The sequence below is a fragment of the Bubalus bubalis genome, chromosome 15 (genome assembly GCF_019923935.1).
Source record: "Bubalus bubalis isolate 160015118507 breed Murrah chromosome 15, NDDB_SH_1, whole genome shotgun sequence".
In the NCBI taxonomy this organism is placed as follows: domain Eukaryota; kingdom Metazoa; phylum Chordata; class Mammalia; order Artiodactyla; family Bovidae; genus Bubalus; species Bubalus bubalis.
The window spans coordinates 44,471,646-44,499,077 of record NC_059171.1 but is presented as its reverse complement, the minus strand read 5'-3'; the positions used below and the strand labels follow the sequence as shown (position 1 = coordinate 44,499,077).

General features: G+C 39.8%; 1 protein-coding gene across 7 annotated transcripts; it reads left to right on the top strand.

Annotated features, from left to right (window-relative positions):
* The first annotated feature begins 7,246 nt into the window (after nucleotides 1-7,246).
* GDAP1 (ganglioside induced differentiation associated protein 1) lies at nucleotides 7,247-26,273 on the top strand. Of its 7 annotated transcripts, none has more exons than XM_006054204.3 (6): nucleotides 7,247-7,481; nucleotides 8,162-8,354; nucleotides 17,125-17,298; nucleotides 18,510-18,604; nucleotides 21,350-21,464; nucleotides 23,090-26,273. In XM_006054204.3, the coding sequence occupies exons 1-6, from the start codon at nucleotides 7,365-7,367 to the stop codon at nucleotides 23,470-23,472; spliced, it is 1,077 nt and encodes a 358-aa protein (XP_006054266.1). In that variant the 5' UTR covers nucleotides 7,247-7,364; the 3' UTR covers nucleotides 23,473-26,273. The 7 variants fall into 7 exon arrangements, with proteins under 7 accessions (XP_006054266.1, XP_025121013.1, XP_025121010.1 ...); XM_025265225.2 differs by having other exon boundaries at nucleotides 7,391-7,481; nucleotides 8,162-8,209; XM_044928673.1 differs by lacking the exon at nucleotides 7,247-7,481 and adding an exon at nucleotides 7,539-7,844 and having other exon boundaries at nucleotides 23,093-26,273.
* The last annotated feature ends 1,159 nt before the right edge of the window (nucleotides 26,274-27,432 follow it).

Genomic DNA, 27,432 nt, shown 5'->3' with positions numbered 1-27,432 from the left:
TTTTATAGCACTAGCAGTCATGTTTGTTCTCTCAACGTCCCTGGTGACGTTGGGTGGTTAAGAAAAAAGAACCACGCTAGTGTGTTGAAGTCGGTGCCAAAGGAACAGAGATGACGATTTGGTGCCTGGGATCTGCTGCTGCCCAGAACCTTATCTGGTCCTATTTATACATTCACAAAGCAAAATCTGACTTAGAGCAATCCTTGTAACATTAGCTTTTCTTTCTTCAAAGCTCATGTCTCTGAGCTTTAATGCCATTTTCCTCATGTGGCCAGGGACCATGCGGGCATAAATTAACTTCTCTGCTTATTATTTAGTGACTAAAGGAACACAAAAGCAAGGACACTGGAAAAATAAATTCCAATGTATTATTAAATATTCTAATTTGAATTACCAGGATAAATGCCAAATGATCATAAATGCCTGGAAAGAGTCCTGTAAATGTACAAAGAAAGTGACAGAAGAAGGTGTCCTGGAAGATGACTTGAATTATTTATTGAGAAACAGGAAGAAAAGTATCTTCCACTGTGTGTGTGCTTAGTCGCTTAGTCATGTCTGATTCTTTGTGACCCCATGGACTGTAGCCTGACAGTCTCCTCTGTCCATGGGATTCTCCAGGCAAGAATACTGGAGTGGGTTGCCATGCCCTCCTCCACGGGATCTTCCCAACCCAGGGATCAAACCCAGATCTCCTGCATTGCAGGCAGATTCTTTACCATCTGATCCACCAGGGATGCCTGTCTTCCATTGAGAGGAAGGCAATTGGTTAGGATGAAAGGATGATCAATACCTAAGCACACTGTCAATTAGTAAGAAAACATTAACTTCAGGAAACATAGCTAATCAAAATGCAATTTCATACATAAGCAGTAAGTATCCTCTATGGAATATGCTTGTTTTTTCACATCTAAATATCCTTGAGGCTTTCATCACTGCAAACATTTATGAATAGATCTCTCTATTATTGTAACATTAATGAAAGAAATGTTGGTGATACTATTCAAATACCAGTAGAGCAAGCTGCTAAGTGACTCCTTTTTTTTTCTCTTTGATTTCTTTACCCTCATACGTGATAGTCACTAATACTAACATAATCACCAAAGTACTTTTTTAGTGACGTACTCCAGTGAGCACAATGTGAAGTCCAGAAATGAACATGGCAGGGTGGGGAGGCTAAGTTGCAATTTTGGCACTTACTTATTTGTGTGAGTTTGAAAAGTTTCTTGACTTCTCTGTGCCTCAATATCCTCATTTAAAATACAGGGAGGATATCTCCCCTGCTCTAAGGGAGTTTGCAAGTGTTACAATAGAGTCCACATACAAAGTCTTTGACATAGGTCCTGATGTTGCTGCTGCTAAGTTGCATCAGTCGTGTCGGACTCTGTGTGACCCCATAGACGGCAGCCGACCAGGCTCCCCTGTCCCTGGGATTCTCCAGGCAAGAACACTGGAGTGGGTTGCCATTTCCTTCTCCAGTGCATGAAAGTGAAAAGTGAAAGGCAAGTCGCTCAGTGGTGGGTCCTGGTGCACAATAAACATGTCAAAAATTACTAGCAACCATATAGTGCAAATGCATCTTTGTTTTAACTGTATGTGTGCGTGCTCAGTTGCTTCATTCGAGTCCAACTCCTTGGGACCCTATGGACTGTAGCCCACCAGGCTCCTCTGTCTGTGGGGATTCTCTAGGCAAGAATATTGGAGTGGGTTACTGTGCCCTCCTCCAGGGGATCTTCCTGATGCAGGGATCGAACCATCGTCTCTTGTGTCTCCTGCATTGGCAGACAGGTTCTTTACCATCTGGGAAGCCCTTTAACTGTATGCTGGTCCATGTTCATGTACATTTATTCTGAAATGTACAGCATTCATCACAATAGAGATGGGTGAGATAGGGTGGACAGATCTGTCCAATACTTTCCATGAGAATTATGGCTCAAAACAAATTTTCTACTAAAAAATAAAGAATTTAATGCATTGTTAACATTAGTAGTGTTTCTTTGAGAAACTAGGAAACTAATGAAATATAAATTTACAGTAGCCTCATGGTGAGATCCTCCTGAATTAGTAAGTTGCACTTGGTATTAATTATGACTCTTTGCTCTGGGATGCAAAGAGAGCCAGAGGAAGCATTTTGGAGTTTCAGAAGATGGTCTGGTCTATTCTAAGTTCATTGAGGCGTTCGTCTAGAAGCCCACAGTGGGTAATCTACATTTCTGGAGGGGAAAGCAAGGGAGTCTTGACATCTTGGCCTTGTAAACTCTAACTGGTGGCTTGGCTTCCTGGGATTTTACCAGGCTGTTTTGTAGGAGTGGTTCCAAATTATTTTTTTCTTCTAGATACCATAAGACAGCCTTTGACATACAGGCACTATTCGGCTCTACAAATTTTACCAATGGGGCAAATTGGAGGTTGAGAACTAAGATGGCTCATCAGTTAAACATTAAACTGGTAGTTCTCAGACTTAACATGCATCAGAAGAGCCTGGAGGGCCTTTAAAAACATTCTGGGTTCCACCTTCAGAGTAGAAAGTGCAGTTCTAACAAGTTTCCAGTTGATACTGATCTGCTTGTCAAGGGACCACACTTTAAGAAGCACAATAAGTATAGGAGCTGATTAGAGCTTCGTCGGTAAACTAGTTGGAACCATTGCAATTATATGATAAAATCAGTGTATTTTTGAGGAGCCAATCTTTTATCTCATTCAATTAGATAATTAGTTTTGTAGATGCTTGAGAATATCAGTTAACAGGAATTGTTCACATTTGAGATAAAAATTCTTGAAAATAATTTCTAAATAAGGACCTCTACTCCTTTTTCTTATTGTAATTGTAATATATCAATTACAAATCCTATGCTATTCACATGGGTCAGAAAACTGGCAGGGGTCAGACAGGGCAGGCATAATAGATTGTGGGTGCTTAGTAGCTATTATCAGGAGAAAGTGGAGATATTCTATTTTTTACATATGTATAAAAGATTTTTTCCCCTAATTTTGGAAAATTTCATTTTGAATTAGATAGCTTAATTAGTCATATATATTCTCTGAAGAATATCGCCATTTCAGTTTTCTTATTTGTCAAGAAAAAAAAAAAAACAATGGCAAGGGATTGATTATTCTTAAAAAGATAGAGACCTCTTGTGGTCATTCATAGAAGTACTTTAAAAAACAAACCTGGAGTATTTCAGTTTGTCAGAAGGTTTCAAGATCTCTGGCTTAGTTGACATACATTAAAAAATGTTTACAAATATGTATGAATTACCTAATACCTGTCAAAATAGGTAATGTCAGTAATAGAACTTTACATAATGACAACTGCATAAATATATATACATCATTCAGCTATAATAGTTCTATATGATAATTTTAAAATTGACTGAAGCATAAGACATAAAGGAAAGTGCACAAATCATTAATTGTTTAGCTCAAGGAATTTTTCCAAACTGAATATATCTGTGTATGCAGCATATCTGGTAGATTTTCATCATAATTATAGGTAAGGTGACTCAGGTTCAGAGAGAGCATGTGATCTGTTATTTCATAGTACCAATCAAATCCATTTTAACTTCAATCACTCAGAAATATTTAAATGAATAACAAATTTCAATAAATATTAACATAGGACTTCCCTGGTATTCCAGTGGTTAAGAATCTGCCAGCCAATGCAGGGTATGTGGTTCGATACCTGGTCTGGGAAGATTCCACACGCTGAGGGGGAACTAAGCCTGTGCGCCACAACAACTGAGCCCATGCACTGCGATTCCTGAAGCCCCTGCACCTAGAGCCTATGCCTCATAGCGAGAGAAGCCACCACCATGAGAAGCCCTCACACTGCAACGAAGAGTAGCTCCTGCTTGTTGCAAATAGAGAAGCCTCTCATGCAGCAATGAAGACCCTGTGTAGCCAAGAATAAATCAGTAAAATTTTAAAAGTTGACATAAAAAAGAGTCAATTTACTGAGCCATGATCCACAGTCCAGATTTGTAAGTACTGAATTTTGTCGAATGAAATTACCTTTACACAGAATTTTTAGAGCAGTAGATAGGCTATACTTTACTATTGTTGTTGTTTGTCATTGTTTACTGCTGCTATCGGTGATGGTGGTTAGCTACTCTCTTGCTCAATTAATAAGCAGTTTGGGAGCATCTTTTATGTACAAAGCACTATTTTGGATTCTTGGGGATACTAAAATGAATAATACTGAGTCTTTGACCTTCTGAGGCTCAAAGTCTAATGCACAAGAAAGACATGTGAGCAGTAGTTTGATATGGTAGTTTGTGTTCTAATAGACTTGAATATCTATATATCTATGTAGACTACTTTTCAAGAAAGTGGCTATATTTTCCCTAATGTCTACTCCAGCTGTGTAAAGCTTGAAAGTCTACAACTTTCTTTCTTTGGTGTAAAGCTAGCCTGGTGGTGTAGAAAGCAGTACTTGACTAGTAGTCAAAAAGTCATGTTTGAATTGTAGCTCTTTCACTTACTAGTGAAAACATTTTGAGGCCTAAAGCGAGAAAAGCAAGTGTGATGTCTTCTTAACATCATGAAGGGGCTTCTCCACAAATTCTTTTTGCAGCAACTGCTGTTTTGCAGGCAACATGCTAAGTGCTTTTGAAATGGAGCAGGATTCTATGGTCCTTGCCCCCCATGTCCTCTGCCTGCCTTTTGTCTGTGAAATAATTTGAGCCAAAGAATAACTTTAATCTGAGAAGTGAGAACATGTAGAAACAAAGGAAAACAGTCAAAGGAAACCAAATAATAGTTTAGCCATTAAGCATAGTCAAGGACCTTTAGTTCTTGCTCAAGGGCTATAGATAATATTCTGAGCCATATCCTGGGAGCTGTCTTATACATACTGAAATTCCTACCGGGTGGAAGGAGTTAACTACATGATGACCAGACTATAACCATGACATAAGCTGCCACAACTCTGAGAACTGGTCAAGGAAATGGGAACAAACTGACCCTGAAACTGAAGATTAACTGTACTTAAAACCATCAAGATGATGTTGGTCAGACCACTGCATGACCAATTTCAAGATGACTATCAGAGATGACTGTGCATGTAGCCACCCCTCCCCACCCCTGCCCTTCTGTCTATAAAAGCTCTTGCCCCCTAAAAGGTCTTGCCCCTTGATAGTCCGGGGTGGGAGGTGGGGAGGAAGTTGGCCTTTGGACAGGTGGGCCCCTGTTTCCCACTCCCCCAACTGTTGCAAGCATCCAAAATAAAACTAACTTTCCTTCCCACCAACCTGGCCTCTTTATTGGCTTTTGAGTGGCTGGACCCCACTTTTGGTTACTCTTTATACACAGTCTCTCAGTGAATGCCATGGCACTCACATATTTTTAGATGCTCATATTTTGCACATGATGAAGTGAAGGCTCAGGAGAGCTCAGGGTAAGAGTGGAGCTGGAGTTTAAACCCCACTCTGAATGATGTCACAATTTTGCTTTTTATTCTGCTCTGAAGTGTGAATGGATAAAGAACAAATTTGGTAAGGATCACTTTTGCTGTAGCAGTTGAATTCACTTAAGAGTATAAAGGGGCTTCCCTGGTGGCTCAGATGGTAAAGAATCTGCCTGCAGTGTGGGAGACCTGGGTTCAATCCCTGGGTTGGGAAGATCCCCTGGAGAAGAGAACAGCTATCCACTACAGTATTCTGGCCTGGAGAATTCCATGGACAGAGGAGCCTGGCAGGCTACAGAGTGACTTTCACTATAAAAAGGGGCTTCCTAGGTGGTGCTAGTGGTAAAGAACCTGCCTGCCAACAAGAGATATAAGAGACTTGAGTTGGATCCTGGGTTGGGGATCCCCCTGGAGGAGGAAATGACAACCCATTCCAGTATTCTTGCCTGGAGAATCCCCATGGATAGAGGAGCCTGGCAGACTACAGTCCATAGGGTCCCAAAGAGCTGGACATGACTGAAGCAACTTAGCATGCATGCAAGGGTATAAAGAGATACTATAACAATCTTTAAACAATAATTACAAAGAACAACAAATAAAGTGTTATAAAGGAGAGGAAGGACCTCGTGAGATTTCTGTCTCTTCTAGGGGCCTTTTTTAGACCTTTCATTTCTCTTAGTACTTGTGTTTCCTCTTAAACTGATAGTTCTCATCTCCACTGTGGTCATCTGTTCTGTTGTCCCTGCCACCAGACTTCTATCTTGGGTGCCATTTCCAGTGCCCAGTACAATGCTTGGAACACAGTAGATACTCAATAAATATTTGCTGGATGAATTATAACAAGCATTCATTTCACGGTCATATTAATACATATTCACTAAAAGAGAAATTCTGCTGATTTACTATTGTGCTGAATTTTGAGAAGTGTATAATAATGACTAGATTATCATAAAATCATGATTTTGACCATGGTTATAAAGAGAATGTTTATAAGGCAACTGAAATTGTACATAATATTTAGTGTCTACAACATGCTAGCCTGTTCTGGGTGTTTAACATTGTATTTAATTCTCACAAAAACTTTGGGGAAAATAAAATTATCTGTACTTCAAAAATTGGGAAAATTGAAAAACTAGGAAACAAACCCAAGTAATTCTGCTCTAAAAATTCTGTGTTAATTAGCAGGTGCAAACTATTGTATATAGAAGGGGTAGACAGCAAGATCCTATTGCATCGCACAGGGAACTATATTTGATCCTGTAATAAACCATAATGGAAAGAAATATGAACAAGAATACACACACACACACACACACACACACGACTGAATCACTTTGCTGTGCAGCAGAAACACACACAACATTGTAAACCAACAATACTTAAATAAAATGAATTTAATTTTTAAATGAACAAAAAATTTCTGTATTTAACAACTAGACTTTTCATTCGCATTGTTAAGGAGATTTATTGTTGTTGTTACATGACCTCATAGTAGCATCTTCGAATGAAAACTCATAAATCTTTTGTCTATCAACCTTCCACCAAAGGCACAGCCTCTCCATGAGGAATCCTAAGTATCTTGGGAAACTGATGCTTTTGTACCTGAGCCATCTCTACTCCATCTACAAAACCCATGAGTAATTTGCAATTAATACGTTTCATTACTCATCTTAAATAATCAGGAACTCATATTTTAGATCATTTCCTTTACAAAACGTCCAATTGCACCTCCCAAGCTACTTCCGTGCGCAGAGACCCCGCCCCGAGTCTTTGCGGACTCGCCCCGCAGCTTTCTCGCCGGCGAAACTACACTTCCCAGTGATCTGTTCGTCCATCCGCGCGAACGCAACTTTCCCGGCTCCGGGTGGCACCCGGAAAAGCTAAACGGCTCTTTGCAGGGCAGTGTGGCTGGAGGAAGTAAAGGACGGACCGGCGAGGCCCTCCCGCGCTCGCGCACCCCGAAATGGCTCGGAGGCAGGACGAGCAGAGAGGGGGAGCGCCCTTGATGGGGGAAGGCAAGTCGGACGCAGAGGTTAAGCTCATTCTGTATCACTGGACGCATTCCTTCAGCTCTCAAAAGGTAAAGGCCTCGGCCGGGCGGGCGGCGCGGATCGGGTTTCAGCACCTGGACAGCTCCCTCTGGGTGCCGCCCGGGAAAGCCCGCCCACCGAGACCTCCAACTCAACCCCTGCGGGCGGGCGCGCCCTGTGGGGCAGGGGTGCGCCTTATTATGGAGGAGGAGGGAAAATCAGTCTGAGATGGAAAGGCCATGACTCAGGCACCGCCACTCATGAAATGCGACAGAAAACATCACTTTCGGCGTTGGGGCGGGAGGCCTCGTCTCCGGGGCCTTTGGAGAGTGAGGCAGAGGGAAGCGCCTTCCGGCAACCGTCGCATCCAGGGTTCCTTCTTTTACTCTTGGTTGATTCACTCTTTTCAACAGGTCTAGTGTATCTGTTTCAGGTTCTTACTATGGGGAGACGCATCATAAGGTTTAGGACACAAAGAAAAGTAGTAGTGATGAAGAGGGTGACCGTGGACTGAATATTGCCAGAATCATTCTCATTACGTATCTTTTCTAACTTACAAGATTGAGGTGCGAGAATATGTCTCACTTGTTAATTCCAGGAATAGAGTTGAAAGGGGTGTTGAAAATATTAATAACTCAGGGAAGCACAAAAAGGCTGCTGGCTGGTATCCAGGGATGTCATTTAATTAAAAGCCTACCTGCGTTGTGGTAACCAATGTGAACTCTTCCAGGTGCGCTTGGTAATTGCTGAAAAGGCATTGAAGTGCGAGGAACATGATGTAAGTCTGCCCCTGAGTGAGCACAATGAGCCTTGGTTTATGCGTTTGAACTCAACTGGAGAAGTGCCCGTCCTTATCCACGGGGAAAACATTATTTGTGAGGCCACTCAGATCATTGATTATCTTGAACAGACTTTCCTGGATGGTAATGTTAAGGCTATTTGTGATTTCTTGGATTTACTTTCAACACAAATATCTGTCTTCCCTCCTTCCTCCCTTCCGTCCCTCCTCCCCTCCTTCTCTTCTTCCCTGCTTCCTATTTCCTCCCTTCCTCCCCTCCTTCTCCCTTCCTTTTGGTTTCATGATGGTGGTTTAGTGCTAACAACCTTTTCCATTTCCATAAGCACACAAATAAAAATGGGTCAATAGCATAATTTGTATAAGCCATTGTGACTCCATTGAAACGATTTCATATAAACTACCAATTTTAATGTTGGAATTTCCCTTTTAAATTCATTGCAAGAAACCCTGCAGGTGTATGATTTGTGGTGGTAATTTATTAGCCTTAAAGTCAGATTCATATTATTGACAGCCTATTCTATGTCCGACATTTTGTAATTTCTGTTCTAGTCAGTCTTCAAAAAAAAAAAAAAAAAAACACAAAACACCTGAGATAAGCATGGTAGATTAATTATTCCTATTTTGTACACGAGGAAAGAGAAACAGGTTGCCTAAGGTAACATAGCTGTTTTATAGCAGAATGGGCTGGAATGTAAGCCTTTCAAATCCAAAGCTTCCTATCACATGGACTGTCGCTCATAGTCATTGGCACTTACACATTGTCCTTGCTTATTCCCTAATAACAAGCCTTTCAGGTAAACTGTAGCTTTAATATTTGCCCAAGATTATGCAGCTGATCAACGACAGAACTGAGAACAGAACAGAGGGCTCTTAGCTTTCAGGCTAACAACTCGTCTGAAAAAGGAACTGCATGATAAGATCCAATTACTCTTCATCTGCTACCAGTTATGTGAATGTTAATTAGGCAGGATAAAACCAGACTATAACCTCAAATTACTGGAAGCTGAGAAAGGAAATTTTAAGGCAAAAAAAAAAAAAAAAAGTCTGAGGTACTTAGAAGAAAGATAGGTATAGGACCTAAATAGGGGTGGGGTTTGCCACAGGGAATTAGATTAGCAATGGCCTACCCTTATTCTTAATCTAAGTGTTTAGTTCCCTAGGATTTTGATAGGAGTTGGCCATCTATCTAAACCAAGGAGTTTAACTTGGTGTAATGAACTTTTCCATCCATCATTATTTGCTAGCCCTTATAAGTCTAAATTCTGGGGACTGTACAGAAAATGGGGGCTAATTGATTTAAGACAAATTTTCTCAATCTTGAGCTTTTTGGAAATGGAGAAGTCTGTTAAATAATAATTTGTATTTCTTGGGAGAAGTGATTATAGTAATGTGAATAAGACAAAATAATTGCATAAGAATTCTACTATAAGTCATCAAAACTTTAAAAAGATACAGCAAACGAAAATCATATTTAAATATTTTGTTTAGCATCCCTTGAACTACTATCAGTAGCCTTTTCCCGCCTCCTCTTCCTTACATTGTTTCTACTCTCAGATGTTCAGTAATGTACAATGGTACTTCACAGTATAGTCATGTTAATGATGATTAGGCTTTATTAAATTTTTCTTTAGGCTTTTCTTTTTCTTTGACTATTTCATAGCAAAACTGGAATGCATTCTGAGTCCTGCTCAAGGTGAATACTAAGTTCTTACTACAATTTGTTGAATCAGAGGAGAAAGCATTGTGGGCTAAACATTAAGATGAAAATATGGAAACTAAGAACTTACTTCTGGTTGTACTGATAGAGTAAACAGACAATGAAGAATCCTAGCTCTTAGTCTGGAACTTGATTTTTCTTTTTGTTCTCTTGGGAACTAGGTGTCATAGTTTTATCAGTTGCAGAGATAAAGTAATCCAAACAACTCTTATTTCACTCTTTGCTGTTTCCCAAGGAGAAGAGTCATTCAGTTGGGAAGGGTTAAATAAAGGTTAAGATTAAGGGAACTAAAACCTATAGTAGATATGAAGGCAGTAAGAAAACAATTACTTTATATAAATGAAGGCTACTGTAGTTTCTAGATGAAGTTTATCTAAAATAAACATGTAAGCATTATCACAATGATCATTAACATAATTTATATTTATTATTAAGAATTCATGGAGGTTAGGAAAAGTGCCAGACAAGAGAGAGAAAATGTTATTCATTGATAACATGTTATTTAACATGTATTCCATTGACCAGCTTCCTTGATGGCTCAGAGGGTAAAGCGTCTGCCTGCAATGCAAGAGACCCAGGTTCCATCCCTGGGTAGAGAAAATCCCCTGGAGAAGGAAATGGCAACCCACTCCAGTATCCTTGCCTGGAGAATCCCATGGACAGAGGAGCCTGGTGGGCTACAGTCCACGGGGTCTCAAAGAGTCGGACACAACTGAGCAACTTCACTTTCACTTTCTTTCTTTCCATTGACCAGCAGCATTGGTATCACCTCGGAGAAGGCAATGGCACCCCACTCCAGTACTCTTGCCTGGAAAATCCCATGGATGGAGGAGCCTGGTAGGCTGCAGTCCATGGGGTCACTGAGTCGGGCACGACTAAACGACTTCACTTTCACTTTTCACTTTCATGCATTGGAGAAGGAAATGGCAACCCACTCCAGTATTCTTGCCTGGAGAATCCCAAGGACGGAGGTGCCTGGTGGGCTGCCGTCTATGGGGTCGCACAGAGTCGGACACGACTGAAGCGACTTGGCAGCAGCAGCAGCAGGAGTCTATTAGAAAGGCAGAATTCTAGACCCTACTGCAAGTCTATTGAATCGGAATCTATATTTTAATAAGATTCCAAAGTGACTCATACATACATAGAAGTTTGAGAAGCAGAACTACAAATTATTTTGCATTAAGTAATTGCTTAAGCTTTAAGCAGTGCTGTAAAACACTTCTTTACGTATGGCAGAGTTCTAGAATGTGTTGTCAAAAATTAAAAATAATATTTTTGAGTATCTTGATTAAAAGGATCCAGCATAAGTTTTACAGTACTGGAGAATGTCTCTAACACTTTAAAAAGTGGATCTGTTGTGTGCTGGGCATAGTTCTTGGTATAGTGTTTCTTGATTTAAGTAGAGCATTTGAGATTGTGTCATATGATAGCCCTGTGGAATGAAGGAGCATGTATGGCTAGATAAGAATAATGCATATATTCTGATGAATAAACCACCATTCTGAAAAATATTCATTTATAAATTTCTTATACCATGTTGCTTATTTAGCTATATTCTCTTATTTCACTTATCCTATGATAATTCTATCACACCTTAATTATTTCATTTACTGGCAGACCCAGAATGCACTGTGAAGTCAGAGACAGTGTCTGTTTCACTAACAACTAAATTTCCAGTGCCTCGTATGGTTAATGTTCTCTAATGGGAGCTTAATAAATATTTTTGAATGATTAAAATGAATGAAATATTGAAAATAGATATCAACTTGGATAGGGATCTCTGCTGGTGTTCTTTTAGGCTTCTGTTCTCTGATTTGAGTCTAACAGTTCCATAAATGATTTGAATAAAGGCATGGAAGAAATACTGCTACACTTGTGGATGTGTAAACTGCAGTAGTTAAAATGATGAGTAGCTTATGAAATGCTTTGCATGGAACAATAACTAAGATAAAGTTTAACAAGGCTAAAAGTAGTATATGAATTTTGTTTGGAAAAATCAGCTTTGTTAATGAAGGATGGGAGCCCTGGCTTGCTAATAAGTTACCAACAACAGCCAACAATGAAATAAAAGACAAGTGTGATCTTGAGTTGTTTCAGAAGTGTAGGTTCTATCCAGAGCATGGCTAATTGTGAGCTGCTACATTTGAACTTGATGGAACATGCAGCATTTTGGTCAATTATGGATGGAACTTTGAGGAAAGCTGACAAATTAGAATGAATAACACTTGAATGAATTTCATGAGGTGTGTAGTTGCCCCTGGTTCAAATGAGAGGCTTTAAGTGCATCCATTCATCTCCAGAACAGAGTGTAGTCGTCAACAGGCATCACTTTTGCTGTTATTTGTTGGTATCTTTCATTAGTCTACCAAATGAGACTGTACTAAAAATGATGGCTTGCTGGCCTGTACACTTTTCTCAACCTTTCTGTGTAATCAGTATTGACATATTTACATCCTTATGCTTTTGGTGTATCGTAATCTCTTTTAGTGAACTTTAACATGGCCACTAGATAATAAAAAAAAGAAAAGGTGAGCATTAAATAACTACAAAATACTAGAATATATACTATTTATTATTGTCAAATAACTCATTGGTAACCTGGAATCAAGGGCGTCGTATGGTAAATATTGAATTTTGGTAACTTAATATGTTATATAACAGTTCTCTGAAGATTATGTCCCATATCTTACGTCCATATATGTCATTTTGAATATTCTTAGGAAAAGAATTTGGTTTGGAAAGAATCCAAGTATCCTGGTAGATTAAAGGATCACATATTAAGTCCAATTAGGAAATGTAAATTTATTTTATAAATACAGTTTTATCAATAGAAAATTAATTCAGATTTAAAAAATAATATTAATTCTGAAATTACTGTTACTTTAAATAATATAGTTATTTATGTAAAGGAATTTCCAATTATTGTTAAGGTCATAGAATAAATAATTTTATGTCTGTTAGTAAAAGGCTCTCATATATAATTGAGTAACACATCTACTGAAATTGCAAATTAGCTCAAAGTGTGTAACTGAATGCAGAGAAAATATGGTATATGGTAAGGAAAAGAAAAGGAGTCTTTAAAACTCCTGATTATGCCAATAAACGTGGTTTTAAAAAGTAATTAAAAAAACTTTCTGTGATTTGTTCAATTTTAGTGGATGCTAGGCCCCTCTGTCCATGGGATTCTCCAGGCAAGAATACTGGAGTAGGTTCCGTGCTCTCCTACAGGGAACCTTCCCCACCCAGGGATCAAACTTGCATCGCCTATGTATGTCTCCTGCGTTGGCAGGCAGGTTCTTTACCACTAGTGCCACCTGGGAAGCTAAACTCTTTTTATTGTTTGCTCTTGGGGAAACAATGTAATTTTTTAAAAAAATTGCTCAGGGCCATTCTTAGTCTACTTAGCAACACAGGAACTTGAGGATATATGGAGCTGATGTCCTCATTAAATGGATTGCAATATGATTTTATCCTTTCTTTCTGATTTCAAATTTTGTGCTTTTGTTTTCTCTCCTTGTTTATCCTATCTTTCTGCTTTGTGTCTATCCGCTTGTTTCTGATTTGCTGCCTAAATTTAGTCTTGCCTTTGTCCCTACTCAGTGCTTCTACAAAGTCAGGTCTTATGCCAATGTATTTGTTTGTTCTTCCAGCTTAGTCACTAATCCTGGCTTCCACTATGGTAATGCTCCTCCCCAGTGCTGGAAACTTCTTTTATTGCTTTTTCTTTAAAATCCTCTGACTGTCTCTCCTGCCCCTGTAACCCTTCTGTTGTTTTCTCACTCCTGACCAAGATAGACCCAGAAATGATTTTCTAAGTATCATAACAAAAGTGCTTTATGAAAGGACTGGAAAGTAAAAGAAGATGAGAATGAGAGGGAAGATTTTCTGTATCACTCAAAGGAAATTCCCAATTGTGTTTTGAAAAAAACTCTTTTTCCAGAGGCAGCTGTCTGTTGCTAATTTGTTGCTGGTGTCAGGAAGATGCTGGTGGTACATCCTCATGTGGACAGGGTGTCCTTGAAGAGAGAAAGTGAGCTTGGAAAAGAACATGGGTTCAGCGTGTATCTGAGCCTCTGTCTGACAAAGTTCTCTTAGGAGATAGTTTTATAGTTCATGGCGCACTGAGTAGATTATTTTCAGGAGTTCAAACATTTGGATGCAGGCTTGGCCAGATGGACCTTTCCCAGAAAGCAATTAGACATTATTTTTCCTGCTCTCATTCTCTTTCCAGGAAGGAAGTGGTATGCTCTTCTGAAGTCAAGACCCCAGCCTGGCCCCACAAAGCAGCCAGAGCCAGTAGCCGTAAATTTAACAACCTGGGAAGCATTTTAAAATGCTGCATCATTTATGGTTATTAACCTGTGGTTCTTGAACCCCCCAGAGCAGTGGTTCTTAAACTTTTAGGTTTCAAGGCCCCTTTGTTTTAGAAGTTAATGAGGACATTTGAGAGAGCTTTTGTTTATATGGGCTATCTATCAATACTTATCAAATTAGAAATTAAAATTGAGAAAAGTTTAAAATACAAGAACATACAAGGCTCATATCCCGTTAACTATCAGAACGATGGAGTTTTTACACATTGTATAACCTCTGGAAAATACGATTGTAAACTCAAGAGAGGTTAAGAATGAAAAAGCAATGAACATCTTAATATTACTATAAAAACAGCTTTGATTTGTAGACCCTCTGAGGGTGTCTTCAGGAAGCCCAGGGATTTTCCGACCATACTTTGTGAACTGTTACCCCTAGTGGTCTGTGAACAAAATCCAGGAGATTTACTATCTTAGAGGGGAAAAAAATTACATCTTTGTTTTTCACTAATTTCCAAAAGAAATGGATCATTTCCTTCATTTCCAGTGTAGGCAGAATTCAAAGCAGTATCAGAAGTGCCTATGACTTTGTTCGTATGTTCACATGATGGTGATGTGTTAATGGCATTATTGTTATTGCAGATGTCTTAAATATCACTTATGCCCCTCACTACATTGAAATTATTGTAGTTATTAGATCTGCTGTTAGATCTTGTTAATGTGTTAATAAAAGACACCCATATTACTATTTTATCATTTAAATTTACTCTGATAACATACTTTAATCAATTTTCTTTGCAATGCTATGTATTTTATGCATTTAAGAACATTATTTTGGAGGTCAGTGGCAAACAAAAAGTTAAGAACTCTTCAGAATTTCAAGCACCTTAGAAAGCTGCCAGTCTGTTATTCTCATGGGAATGTCTACTGTGCATTATTGGGGGTACTGGTGACATTCTGAGATCCTGAAAGGTCCATAAGGAAGTGTGATCTAGTTGGGCAAACCCACAGTTGATGAGCAGTTTGCAGCTGACATGTGAGCCTTGGTCATTCTAATGTAGACTTCAGAATTGGAGTCACTAGCAGGGAATTAGACACTTGCCCACTGAGGAGTAATCCATCTTCTGTTTTTCTTAGAGTCAGAAATAGCCTATTCACTTAAAAGCTTGTTCTTCTTAGTCTGGCATGATGAGATCTTGCCTGAAATGCTTTGCAACCAATTGTGAATTGTCAGTGCTTATGAATGAGTGTAGGATGCTCAAAAGGATTCTAAATTAAATAAATAACCCAAACTAAATAAGTGAATAAGCAAAAAGAAATGTATAGAGTAGAGGCTGTTCTTTTTAACCATTGGATTAATAAGCTTTTTGGCACTTTTTTAGAGGCAGTTTGAGAGTTAAAAGTGGGAACTGGTTCTGCAGGAACTTATTCCTGGCCTCTGGATCACGTGGTTTATCTTTATTTTTCTTGGATAGTCTCTGAAAAGTATACCCTTCGAAGATGTTATGATGATGTAATGCAGCAGAGCACTGCATTAGGAGTTCATGACTTTGGTTCTTGTTTTGCCTCTACTTAGCTGTGGGCTCTTAGGAGAATGTCTCAGCCTCTATATGTCAGCGTCGTCATTAACTGCTCCAGAGCTTCTCCAGCTCAAATATTCCTATAGCTAGCGATTTGGGGACATATTCATTGATTAATTGAAATTTATTGAACACCTGCTATCAGCCAAACATTATATTAGGCAACTGGGGATTCAACAAAGAATAGTACATGATCCCTACCTTTAGGAGTCTATAGTCTAGAGTTTAACCAACAAAAGAAGATTTATGTGAAACCCAGTTTCCAGAGATAAAATACCAAAATTTCTTGGTGAATTCCATGAAGACTAGCCATTCACATTCACATAGCATCAACAGGATCACTCTTTTTTTTTTTTTTTTTTTAATATTTTTAATTGGAGGATAATTGCTTTACACTATTGTGTTGGTTTCTGCCATATACATCAACAGGATCACTCTTGGTATGTACTGGAACCTTGGAAGGTGTGGTCCCTGATCATCTTTCCATAATGAGCCTTGATTCACTTAACCAACATTTACCAATGGCCTAAAATGAGACCTCAGTTCAAATCCTGGGTTGGGAAGTTCCTCTGGAGAAGGGATATCCTACCCACTGCAGTATTCTTGGGCTTCCCTGGTGGCTCAGACAGTAAAGAATCTACCTGCAATGCAGAAAACCTGGGTTTGATCCCTGGGTTGGGAAGATTCCCTGGAGAAGGAAATGGCTACCCACTCCAGTATTCTAGCCTGGAAAATCCTCATGGACAGAGTAGCCTGGCGGATTACAGTCCATGGGGTCGCAAAGAGTTGGACAGGACTGAGCGACTAAGCACACATGAAGTGAATGAGACATGATGCTGGGCTCGGGATCGTATGTTCTCTGACCTGAAGGAGTTCATAGGGCAAAGAGATACAATAACTAATTAAGGTGATAAGGGTTATAAAGGAGTTTGTACCAAGTATTTTTTGTGTACAGAGGAAGGCACACTTGATCTAGTCAGATGTTGGTAGTTGTGGGAGGTTGGAGAAGATTTCACAGAGGAGTTGGCATGAAAATCTGGACCTTGAGAATAGTGATTTGTGAGTTGGAGAAGTCTGATCATGGTTTGGAATCTAGTCTAGGACATGAGTTCAATTCAAGTTTTGACTGTTGAGGCTGGGAAAATGTCATCCTTTACCTCCCTTCATATAATATTGAAAATATTAATGATGAGGGGGCTGGTATTTTTCTTTTTTGCTTTTGGTTGTAACATCTCATTTGTAACTTTTTCTTCAATGTTTGTGTATGTGTTTGTATGTATATTTTAGAAAAAACACCCAGATTAATGCCCGATAAAGGAAGCATGTATTACCCACGGGTGCAGCATTATCGAGAACTACTTGACTCCTTGCCCATGGATGCTTATACACACGGCTGCATTTTACATCCTGAGCTAACTGTGGACTCCATGATCCCAGCTTATGCAACAACAAGGATTCGCAGTATGTAGAGGTCTTAAAGGCCTGCAATTCTGCCTCACATTTCTCTTCATTCATTTTTGACACCCAGCACATCTCAGGAAGACCTGGGGGTGGGATTGTTGAGTTTGCTTCAGGGACATACACCTTACACATCGATCCATGTACCAGGCAGATGAATCTGTGTTTCATCTGTTTTGCTGGACATTTATTGTCTTTAGGATCTGATTTTCCAACTCTTGGCCTTGAGGACCAAGCATAGATAAAACTCAGAATAGTGGCCTGTGGAAGAGTAAAGAATGTAACATGTTTACAGGGACAGACAGACTAGAATCAGAACAGCTGGGGTCTGCAGGCACTTATGGGTGATGGAGTTCACATTTCTGGTCCTTTAGGTTTGTTTCATTATGTGAAGGCTGTGTCATCATTACTCTGCCTCTAGGTTCAGTGACTGGCGATCCACTGAGGTTGAGCTGTGACCGCTAGCTCTCTCCTTCCTCCTGTCCTGAGCATAGGGATGGGTCAGTGTATGGGATGAGGAGCAGGAGGTGTGCTTCATGGCCCAGCAGTGGGAAGGGAAGGGGCCATGGTCAGACTGAGGAGTGGCCAGGAACACTCACACTCAGATCTCCAATTCCGCCAAGCACGTTCTTCCCATGACATCATGCCTCGTTTTTAGGGTTCTCTTACTTGCGTTGTTTTCATTTCTTTCTGATGCCCTCCTGCTCACTCCTCTCCCGTTCCCCGCTCTCCCTCTCTCCATCTTCCTCGTCTCTCTCCTGGCCTCTCACCTTCCTCGTGTTCCTCCTCCTCCTCATAAATACCCATCTTATGGTTTGAAGCAAATATTCTGACCATAGTTCTATCATCCAGAATAAATATTTCTCTAAATAATGCTTTTTCCTTCCCTTCACAAAAAAAGTTTATTACAGAAGACTTGAAAGGTACTGAAAGGTAGGACAACTATTCTGCACTTAGCACTCACGGTGTGCTGGACTTTGCTCTAAGCACTTTCCAAGGTGCCTCTTATTTCATCCTCAACCTGCGTGGCAGATAGTCTCATAGCTGCAATTTAAAGGTGAGGAAGCCGAGGCACAGAGAGGGGGGAGTCTGGGGCAGAGAGGGCATGACCCCCCAGCGCGTATGCTCTTACCATCAGGTTTCCCTACTTCTCCTTGCTTCTTATATGGAAGGAAGGAAATAATTTTCTGTTTCAAAACTGATTTCATCATCAGGCCAAATTGGTAACACGGAGTCTGAACTGAAAAAACTTGCTGAAGAAAACCCAGATTTACAAGAGGCATACATTGCAAAACAGAAGCGGCTTAAAGTAAGTAAACCAGGCTGTCCTCAAGTGACATCTGCTATTTGTGTTAAATGGTCCACTTTTTGTAAAGTATTGCTATTTCTTAGAATATCTTCTATTAAATATCACAAATCATCAGTGCACATGTTACCTTTGGCTCATGTTCTGCTTTTAGAAAGAATTTTTCTTTATTAGATTTGATATTCAGACCTAACGACAATTGCTTGAAGAGCAGATATTGCTCATCCTGGTTGCCAAGGCAAGTTATAAAATGTAAAAGCAGGTTAATAAAATATCATAGGAATCTGTCATTTCAGGTGTTTTGCACTTTGAGTCAGCTGGACCTCTGTTTATGACTTTTTTATACCAATAAAGCAGTCAGCGGATTTTTTTTTTTTAATACTGTATATCTTCCCCTCACACCTTTCATTTTTTGCCTTTTTACGTTTTGATCACCTTTACCCATTTCTCCTACCTCTTACCTCCTGCCTCTGGCAATCACTAGTCTATTCTCTGCATCTATGAGCTTAGTTCCCTAGTGGCTCAGAGGTTAAAGCATCTGCCTGGAATGTAGGAGACCTGGGTTTGATCCCTGGGTCGGGAAGATCCCCTGGAGAAGGAAATGGCAACCCACTCCAGTACTCTTGCCTGGAGAATCCCATGGAGGGAGGAGCCTAGTAGGTTACAGTCCATGGGGTCACAAAGAGTTGGACACGACTGAGCGACTTCACTTTCACGAGCTTAGTTATTTGTTTGTTTTTAGATTCCACAAATAAGAGAGATCATATGGTTTTTGACTTTCTCTGTCTGATTTATTTAACTTAGCAAAATTCTCTCAAGGTTTAACTACATTGTTGTAAATGGCAAAGTTTTTATTCTTTTTTTGTAGCTGGAAAATATTCCATTCTATATATACACATCACAATTTTTTAAAATCCATTAATCTGTTGATGAACACTTAAGTTGTTTTGCCTATTGTAAATAATACTGCAAGGAACATAGGACTGCAGGTATCTTTCAGATTAATTTAAAAAATTATTTTTAATTGGAGGATAAGCTTTACAATGTTGTGTTGGTTTCTGCCGTACAACAACGTGAGTCAACCATAAGTGTACACATATCCCCTCCATCCTGAACCTTCCTCCCACCCCCTACCCCATTCCATCATCTAGGTTGTTACGGAGCACTGGGTTGAGCTCCCTGTGTTATGCAGCAGCTTCCCATTAACTGTCTATTTTACATATGATAATGTATATGTTTCAATGCTACTCTCTCAATTCATCCACCCTCTCCTCACCTGCTGTGTCCACAAACCTGTTCTCTGTGTCTGTATCTTGATTCCTGCCCTGGAAATAGGTTCATCAGTACCATTTTCTAGAATCCAGATATATGCATTATTAAGAATTTATGTTTTTGTTTTTCTTTGGCTAAATACCCAGAAGTAGAATTGCTGGATTGTATATTAGTTCTATTTTTAATTTTTTGAGGAACCTCTACACTATTTTCTATCATGGCTGTACCAGTTTACATTCCCACCAATAGAACACAAAGATTCCCTTTTTTCCACATCCTTGTCAACACTTACAGTTTTTGTCTTTTTGATAATAGCCATCCTAACAGATGAGGTAGTATCTTACTGTGGCTTTGAAGTGTTTTCCCTGATGATCATAAATGTTGAGCATCTTTTCATGTACCTATTGGCCTTTGCATATCTTTGGGAAAATGTCTATCTAGATCTTAGGCCCATTTTTAAATTGAATTGTTTACTTGCTATTTAGTTATGTGTGTGTGTGCGTGCGCTCAGTCATGGCCAGCTCTTTGCAACCCCATGGATTGTAACCCACCAGGCTTCTCTGTCTGTGGGATTTCCCAGGGAAGGATAAGGGAGTGGGTTGCCATTTCCTACTCCAGGGGATCTTCCCATCCCAGGGATCAAACCTGGGTCTCCTGCATTGTAGGCAGATTCTTTACCAACTGAGCCACCAGGGAAGTCACACATCTCTGACCCCTCAGTTATTCATTCATTGAAGACTGCTGAATTTCCATTCTTAAACTTCCTTTGTGGTCCAGTGGTTGACTCTGTGCTCCCAATGTACGGGACATGGGTTCAATCCCTGGTTGGGGAAGATCCCATGTGCCACATGACATGGCCAACGAAGCAAAACAAAATCAACACAACCATCTTCAGGACTTCTCTGGCTCTTCAGTGACTGAGACTCTGCATTGCCAATGTAGAGGTTGGGAGCTCCATCCCTGGTTGGGGAACTAAGATCCCACATGTTACTAGGTGTGGTCAAAAGATTAAAAAAAAAAAACAAACAACTTAAAAAATTCCATTCTTGAATTGGGCATGAAAGGAATCTCTCTTTTTTTAAACTTTTTATTTTGTATTGGGGTAAAGCTGATTAACAAACAGTGTCGTGATAGTTTCGGGTGAACAGCAGAGGGACTCAGCCATACATATGCATGCATCAGTTCTCCCCTAAACTCCCTTCCCAGTGACAGGAGTCTCTTTGTGCCCCTCATATTCTTTGTCCTCTCTAATCCTTCGGTCCCACAGGAGTTGCCAGTGGACAGTGAGTCTGGCCCCTGGGATAATTTCACAGCCAGGGCCTTTCCCCTCAGGTTTGCTTTTGCTTTGGTTATTCTGTTTCTTCTCATTGTCTAGAATAAACAGACTCCCACTGTATAAAAATTTATATCTTCTCTGCTCTACACTGATTATTTTTACAGGCATAAATAACCTACTTAGTTATTTTTGTTAATTAGTCAAAGCTCCTTGACCATGACAATGTCAAATATTTGAAGAAAATTCTTGATGAATTGGAGAAAGTCTTGGATCAGGTTGAAACTGAGTTGCAAAGAAGAAATGAAGAAACCCCAGGTAGGTTCTCATTTGTGTTCTTTTTGTCTTTTTCTGTATACCAGGGGTATTTATGGGAACATTCTTAGATTTCACCCAAAACATTCTGTAAACTATTTTTAACTGTTAGTACTCACGGACAGTTTGACTTTATGATAGCAACAATAATACTGAATTCAACAAAACCCAGGTGTCTAGTGTAACTCTGCATTTATATGAAATACAGCCAGTGAAGAATTTTTTTTTGCACAACTTAAGTTATGGTTGGTAGATTCCTACCTGGCCTGTTTCACAAGTTTTAATTACAGTGGTTAGTTTGGGAGTGTTCTACTTGCTAGAACATTCCCTCTAGTTTTTTCCTTAGGTGGGAGAAAAATTGCAAATTGAAGTAAAGTATAACATGGGTGGGCTTCCCAGGTGGCGCTAGTGGTAAAGAACCCACCTGCCAATACTGAACACATGAGACATGGGTTCAATCCCTGGGTCAGGAAGATCCCTTGGGGGAGGAAATGGCAACCCACTCCAGTATTGTTGCATGGAGAATCCCATGGACAGAGGAGCCTGGGGCAGGGAGAGGTGGGGGCTACACTCCATAGCGTTGCGAAGAGTCGGACACAACTGAAGTAACTTAGCATAACATGGGAGTCAGCCTGTGTGTATGTGCAGGCTGGCTGGTGAGCACCCGTCTTCTGTACCTGTGAAAATGAATGAATGATGAAGCCCAAGTGCAGACACGTGGACTGTTTGCACTATTCTGACTGACCACAAAGTTGAAGACCATGTTACCTGCAACTTGCTTCACAATAGGGATTATCTTCTGTTTTAAATAAGTAACAGTTAACAAAAGCAGCAACTACTGAGTGAGGTTTAAATCCTCAAGTACATGTGTCATTTTTTTAACCCATGAGGAAATATCTGTTAACTCTGTTGGCTTGGAGGCATGATAGACGGGCTTCGAGCTTAAGTAGCCCTAGTGACACCTAGGGACCCAGGTGCCTGTCAGGTGTCAACCAAGTGTCCCTTAGCTTTGGGATGGATTATTTTGATGTGGACCATTTTTAAAGTCTTTATTGAATTTGTTACAATATCGCTTCTGATTTATGTTATGATTTTTTTTTTTTTTTTGGCTGAGAGGCATGTAGGATCACATATTCCCCACCAGGGATTGAACCTGCACTCCCTGCATTGGAAGGTGAAGTCCCGTAGCTTGGGATACATTTGCATGCCGCCCTCCTTTTTTTTAAGCATAGAATTACTCACTGAGTGTGATTGTCAACAAAATGTACCATAGCCTTCATCTTTTGCTATACTCACCGTTGCCCTCAACACTAAGAGCAGAGATGCCAACCAGAGTCTGTCTGTACAATGCGTGCACGTGTGCTCAGTAACTCAGTCATGTCTGACTCTCTGTGACCCCATGGACTGTAGCTCACCAGGCTCCTTGTCCATGGGATTCTCCAGGCAAGAATACTGGACTGGGTTGCCGTGCCCTCCTCCAGGGCATCTTCCCAATCCAGGGACTGAACTCGTGTCTCTTATGTCTCCTGCATGGGGAGGCGGGTTCTTTCCCACTAGCGCCACCTGGAAAGCCCTGTCTGTCGGTACAGTGCTTGCCCTTAACCCACCGTGTCCCTTTCTCCAATTAGAAGAAGGCCGCCAGCCGTGGCTCTGCGGGGAATCCTTCACCCTGGCAGACGTATCGCTTGCTGTTACACTGCATCGACTGAAGTTCCTGGGGTTTGCGAGGAGAAACTGGGGAAATGGAAAGCGACCCAACTTGGAAACCTATTACGAGCGTGTCTTGAAGAGGAAAACATTTAACAAGGTTTTGGGACATGTCAACAATATATTAATCTCTGCAGTGCTGCCAACTGCATTCCGAGTGGCCAAGAAAAGGGCCCCAAAGGTTCTTGGCACCACCCTTGTGGTTGGTTTGCTTGCCGGAATGGGATATTTTGCTTTTATGCTTTTCAGAAAGAGACTTGGCAGCATGATATTAGCGCTTAGACCCAGACCAAATTACTTCTAGGTGGGTGGGATCTAGTGGTGGCCATTCATCCAGCCATTCAGCTAGACCCCTCTCCACTCTTCCAGGTCCGGGGAAGAATGACCCTGGGCAACTAGTAAAAAGCATAATTGACTTTACTCTTTGGCTAGCTTATGTGAGAAAAGGAGGTAATAAATGTGTTTTTGTGCGCTGGTAACTCTGACAGGACTTATTTGCAAACCTCTTCTAATTCATCCTTAAAACATGCACAAAGTCAAGATAGGTGAATACCGACAGGTAGAGGAGAGACCTTTAACTCAAAATTCCAGTTCAAGTTCTGGGTTATTTGGGGGAGAACATTATTATTATGAGCAGACAGTAATGATAACCTATGATTGCCCATAACTCTTCATCTGAGACTATCTGGGTGTATTGAGTGGTAAATAGTTCACAGTATTTTCTCCTAGAATTCAGAAATCATCTTTGTTACTCAGCCCAGGTGTTCAGACAGCAGAAGGGCACAGCAGTGCTTCATACTCTCACTGTTAGCTTTAGGCTGAAATAAGGGAGGCAAAGGGACAAAGGAGGGGGAAAGGGAGGATGAAGCTATATAATGAAGGCAATGGAAAGCAACCTCCATGTGCCTTCAATGCCATTCACGGCTGCCTGTCCCCTTAGTAAACATTACATTTGACTGCTTGTGGCTACAGCCCATGCATCCTCATGTAACTGAGGACCTTGGAAAAAGAGGACTGGAGAGTCACTGGGGGGAGTTGGCTGGAGAAAACTCTGGGCTTTAAACTTGCAGCACCTCACTTTAGTGTTAATTTTAAATGCACATAAATCACAGTCATTACTGTAATAAAATTAACTGCTTGTCTATTTGGGCAAGAGATACCTACTGGAACATGTCTTGATTAACATTTACATGAAAATCTTAAATGACACTAAAATTTCTTCTTGGTTCTGCAATTTGAAGGTACCTATGAGATGTCACTCCCATGGACTGTTGCAAACAGTCACTGGAAGCCTTGGCCTCTCCAGCCCTTTTGTCCACACAAGTGGCATTTAGGTGAATGTCCCAGGTAGTCACTGACATGGCATGTGGCTGGGGAGGGGATAGTTTGATGATCTGGGAGTGATAAGTAGGCTTATTCTTCATTTGGAGAGGCTGGTGGTATGTTAACACAAAAACTGTTGTCTAAGCCTTGCATCTATTTATTGTCTTCAACAGAGCCTTAAAAGGTTACAGGGAGGGAGAAAGTCTAGTTTTGGTCCTTGGCAATGAAATACAGGGAGATGAAATAAGTCAATGGATAGTGATTCCACCTACATTCATTCATGTATGTCTTGGCACTGTGGGGGGCACCTCAGTCCATCTAGAAGGGATAATTCCAGTATATCCCGTCAACAACAATGGGGTTTGTGCTCAGGAAAAATCTTCCCTGGTGATGGGAAGGTGCAGTTTCTCTGGAGTTGGCCAGAAAGACATGGGGAGCAGTGTTGGGTCTGATGGGAAGTATGCATAGTGAACAGAGCTAAGGTTCCAGCAAACAGCAAAAGCTTGCTTGGACCGCCTCAGATCGACTGTGCAAATGGTTAAAGAATGTACTGATTTTTTTTTTACTAATAGGAAACAGTCCTACTTACTAAACAATGACTTTGATGGTAAAGTGATTCTATAATTCATGAATCATTTGTTTTAGAAAATCTTGATGAACTTGATATTCCCTGTTGACAAGAAATTAATAAAATGTCCAGTGTAAACTCCATCCAACAAGAATTAACAGACTGGCAGCTTTTATAATGTCTTGATTTTGAGCCTTAGTTCACTGTTGTATAGAGTGTTTAATTTTGTTGCTGGGACATTCCAATCCATGTATTCATAAAAGAGCCACAAAGCCGATCATTCAGTAGTTCAGAGTGTTTCAGAGTTCTTTGTGTCATCCTACAATAAGCAAGAACTCAGACATGAAGAAATAAAAACTGGATTTTTATAAAAAATCTACAAAGGCAAAGGGTTGTTGATTAAACATTTTAAGGTCAATTCTGGCTTTTCCTTACAATTTATATTATTACTGATCAATAGAAAAGATAATGAAAGTATTTGTGATTTTCAGATTCAGTTTCATTGGAAATAGGCTTCTGTCAAATTTAAGGGGGATGCATTTGTGGCGATTTCTTCATGGATACCCTTGTTTATACTTTTAAGATATTTGTTTAGGAGTATAATGACCACTAGGTGTCGCTGTTCCTCCAGTAGTTTGAGATTGGGCTTTCTCTAGGTTCAGCAAGCCTTCTGAATGTTTCAAGGGAAGGTAAACATTAATGACCTTAGTTTCTGAGATGAGGGCATCTTCATCAGATCATTCATCTGTAAAAGAGCTTGAGGCACATGTAGTATTGATCTGTAATGCTTGGAAGGGATAACTGTACCACACAATGTCAAGCTAAAGAGCTGAACATATCCTATTAGCAAAATAGGCACTTTTACATATTTTGTCTTTCATGATCATTAGTAGACTGGCCCGTGTGCTCAATTTAATTTCCAAAATTTGTGTAAATACCACAGTTAGAAAAATGCCTGAGGTACTACATTTACGTTGGCTATTTATGTCTTAACACAAATACTATTTTATTGTTATTGCTGTTATATGCCTTTTGGATCTGCTTTCCTTAATCGCAGATAGTTGTAAATTGCTTGCTCAATTTTTAGTAATTATTGATATTGACACCAGAGCTGTAGATTTTTTGGTGTTGTTGAATGTAATAGAGATCAAGATACTACTCTGCCTGTAAGATCAATAAAATTAATTGGAAAATAAACATGTATACTGAAAGTACTAATTTTGTAATCTTTTTAAGAAATCAGATTGTGTTTTTCATTTAATGTCAAAGCATAATCTCATAATTAAAGTAAGAAAAGTAAGCAAAAGTCAGTTATTCAAAATATTTAGCTATAGGATGTTATATTTTATTTGTAACATAAAAATTACTGACTTGATTTACTTAAATATAGATAATTTTCTGGTTAAAATGAATGGTGGCTTAAAGAATAACATATTTGATACTGATTATTAAAGGAATTTTTGCAGACAGCCACCTGACATGGTATGAAGCATGAAAATGAAAAACGCAATATTTTTTTTTTTCAAAACAGTTTTGTTACATGTTTGTGTGCCTGTTCAGTCGCTTAGTCATGTCCTATTCTTCCCTACCCTGTGGACTGCAGCCCACCAGGCTCCTCTGTCCATGGAATTTTCCAGGCAAGAATACTGGAATGGTTTGCCATTGCCTTTTCTAGGGAGTCTTCCTGACCCATGGATCAAACCCGCATCTCTTGTGTCTCCTGTATTGGCAGGTGAAGTCTTTATACCTGGGAAGTCACGTGTTTACTGTCTTTCAAATATAACTCTTTTCATGATATTTATGTATTCCTTTTATTGAATCATGGATTATGAATAATTCAAATTACTATCCATATTTCTAATCTTGTTGAGCTTAGCCATTATTCTAATCATTAAATAGAAGTTGAGTGCTACTTTTGTTTTACATTGAACAAAACCAACTGAATAAGAATCAAATTGACCTCATTTTCCCCAAGTTTGCAAACAAAAGGCAACAATCTTGAATGTCATGGAATGTCAGATGCATATACCACTCTATAGTCTGCTCAGAAAAGAAAAAAACACTATAAGGGCAGAAAAATCAAATTAATACAATGAATAAATTAGTATTTAGACATAATCTTCATCTTGTTTGTGCTAAATATTTGGCCTGTTTATACTGTTGTTTTCTACTTAGTCCTACCAGAATGTCTTGATTTTCTAATTTTCCAGAATACTAGCGATTTGCTCAGTAGGGTGCGTGCATGCATATCTGCATGCTAAGTCATTTCAGTCATGTCCAACTCTTTGTGACCCTGTGGAGTATAACCCTCCAGGCTCCTCTGTCAATACGATTCTTCAGGCAAGAATACTGTAGTGGGTTGCTAGGTAGGAT

What these genes read in the sequence shown, in the direction of transcription:
- GDAP1 (XM_044928672.1), top strand. Translation starts at nt 7,671, where the DNA reads ATGACTCAGGCACCGCCACTCATGAAATGCGACAGAAAACATCACTTT. An exon ending in TGAACAGACTTTCCTGGATG is followed by an intron (nt 8,355 to 17,124) that starts GTAATGTTAAGG and finishes TGTATATTTTAG; the next exon opens with AAAAAACACCCAGATTAATG. An exon ending in AAGAAATGAAGAAACCCCAG is followed by an intron (nt 21,465 to 23,089) that starts GTAGGTTCTCAT and finishes TTCTCCAATTAG; the next exon opens with AAGAAGGCCGCCAGCCGTGG.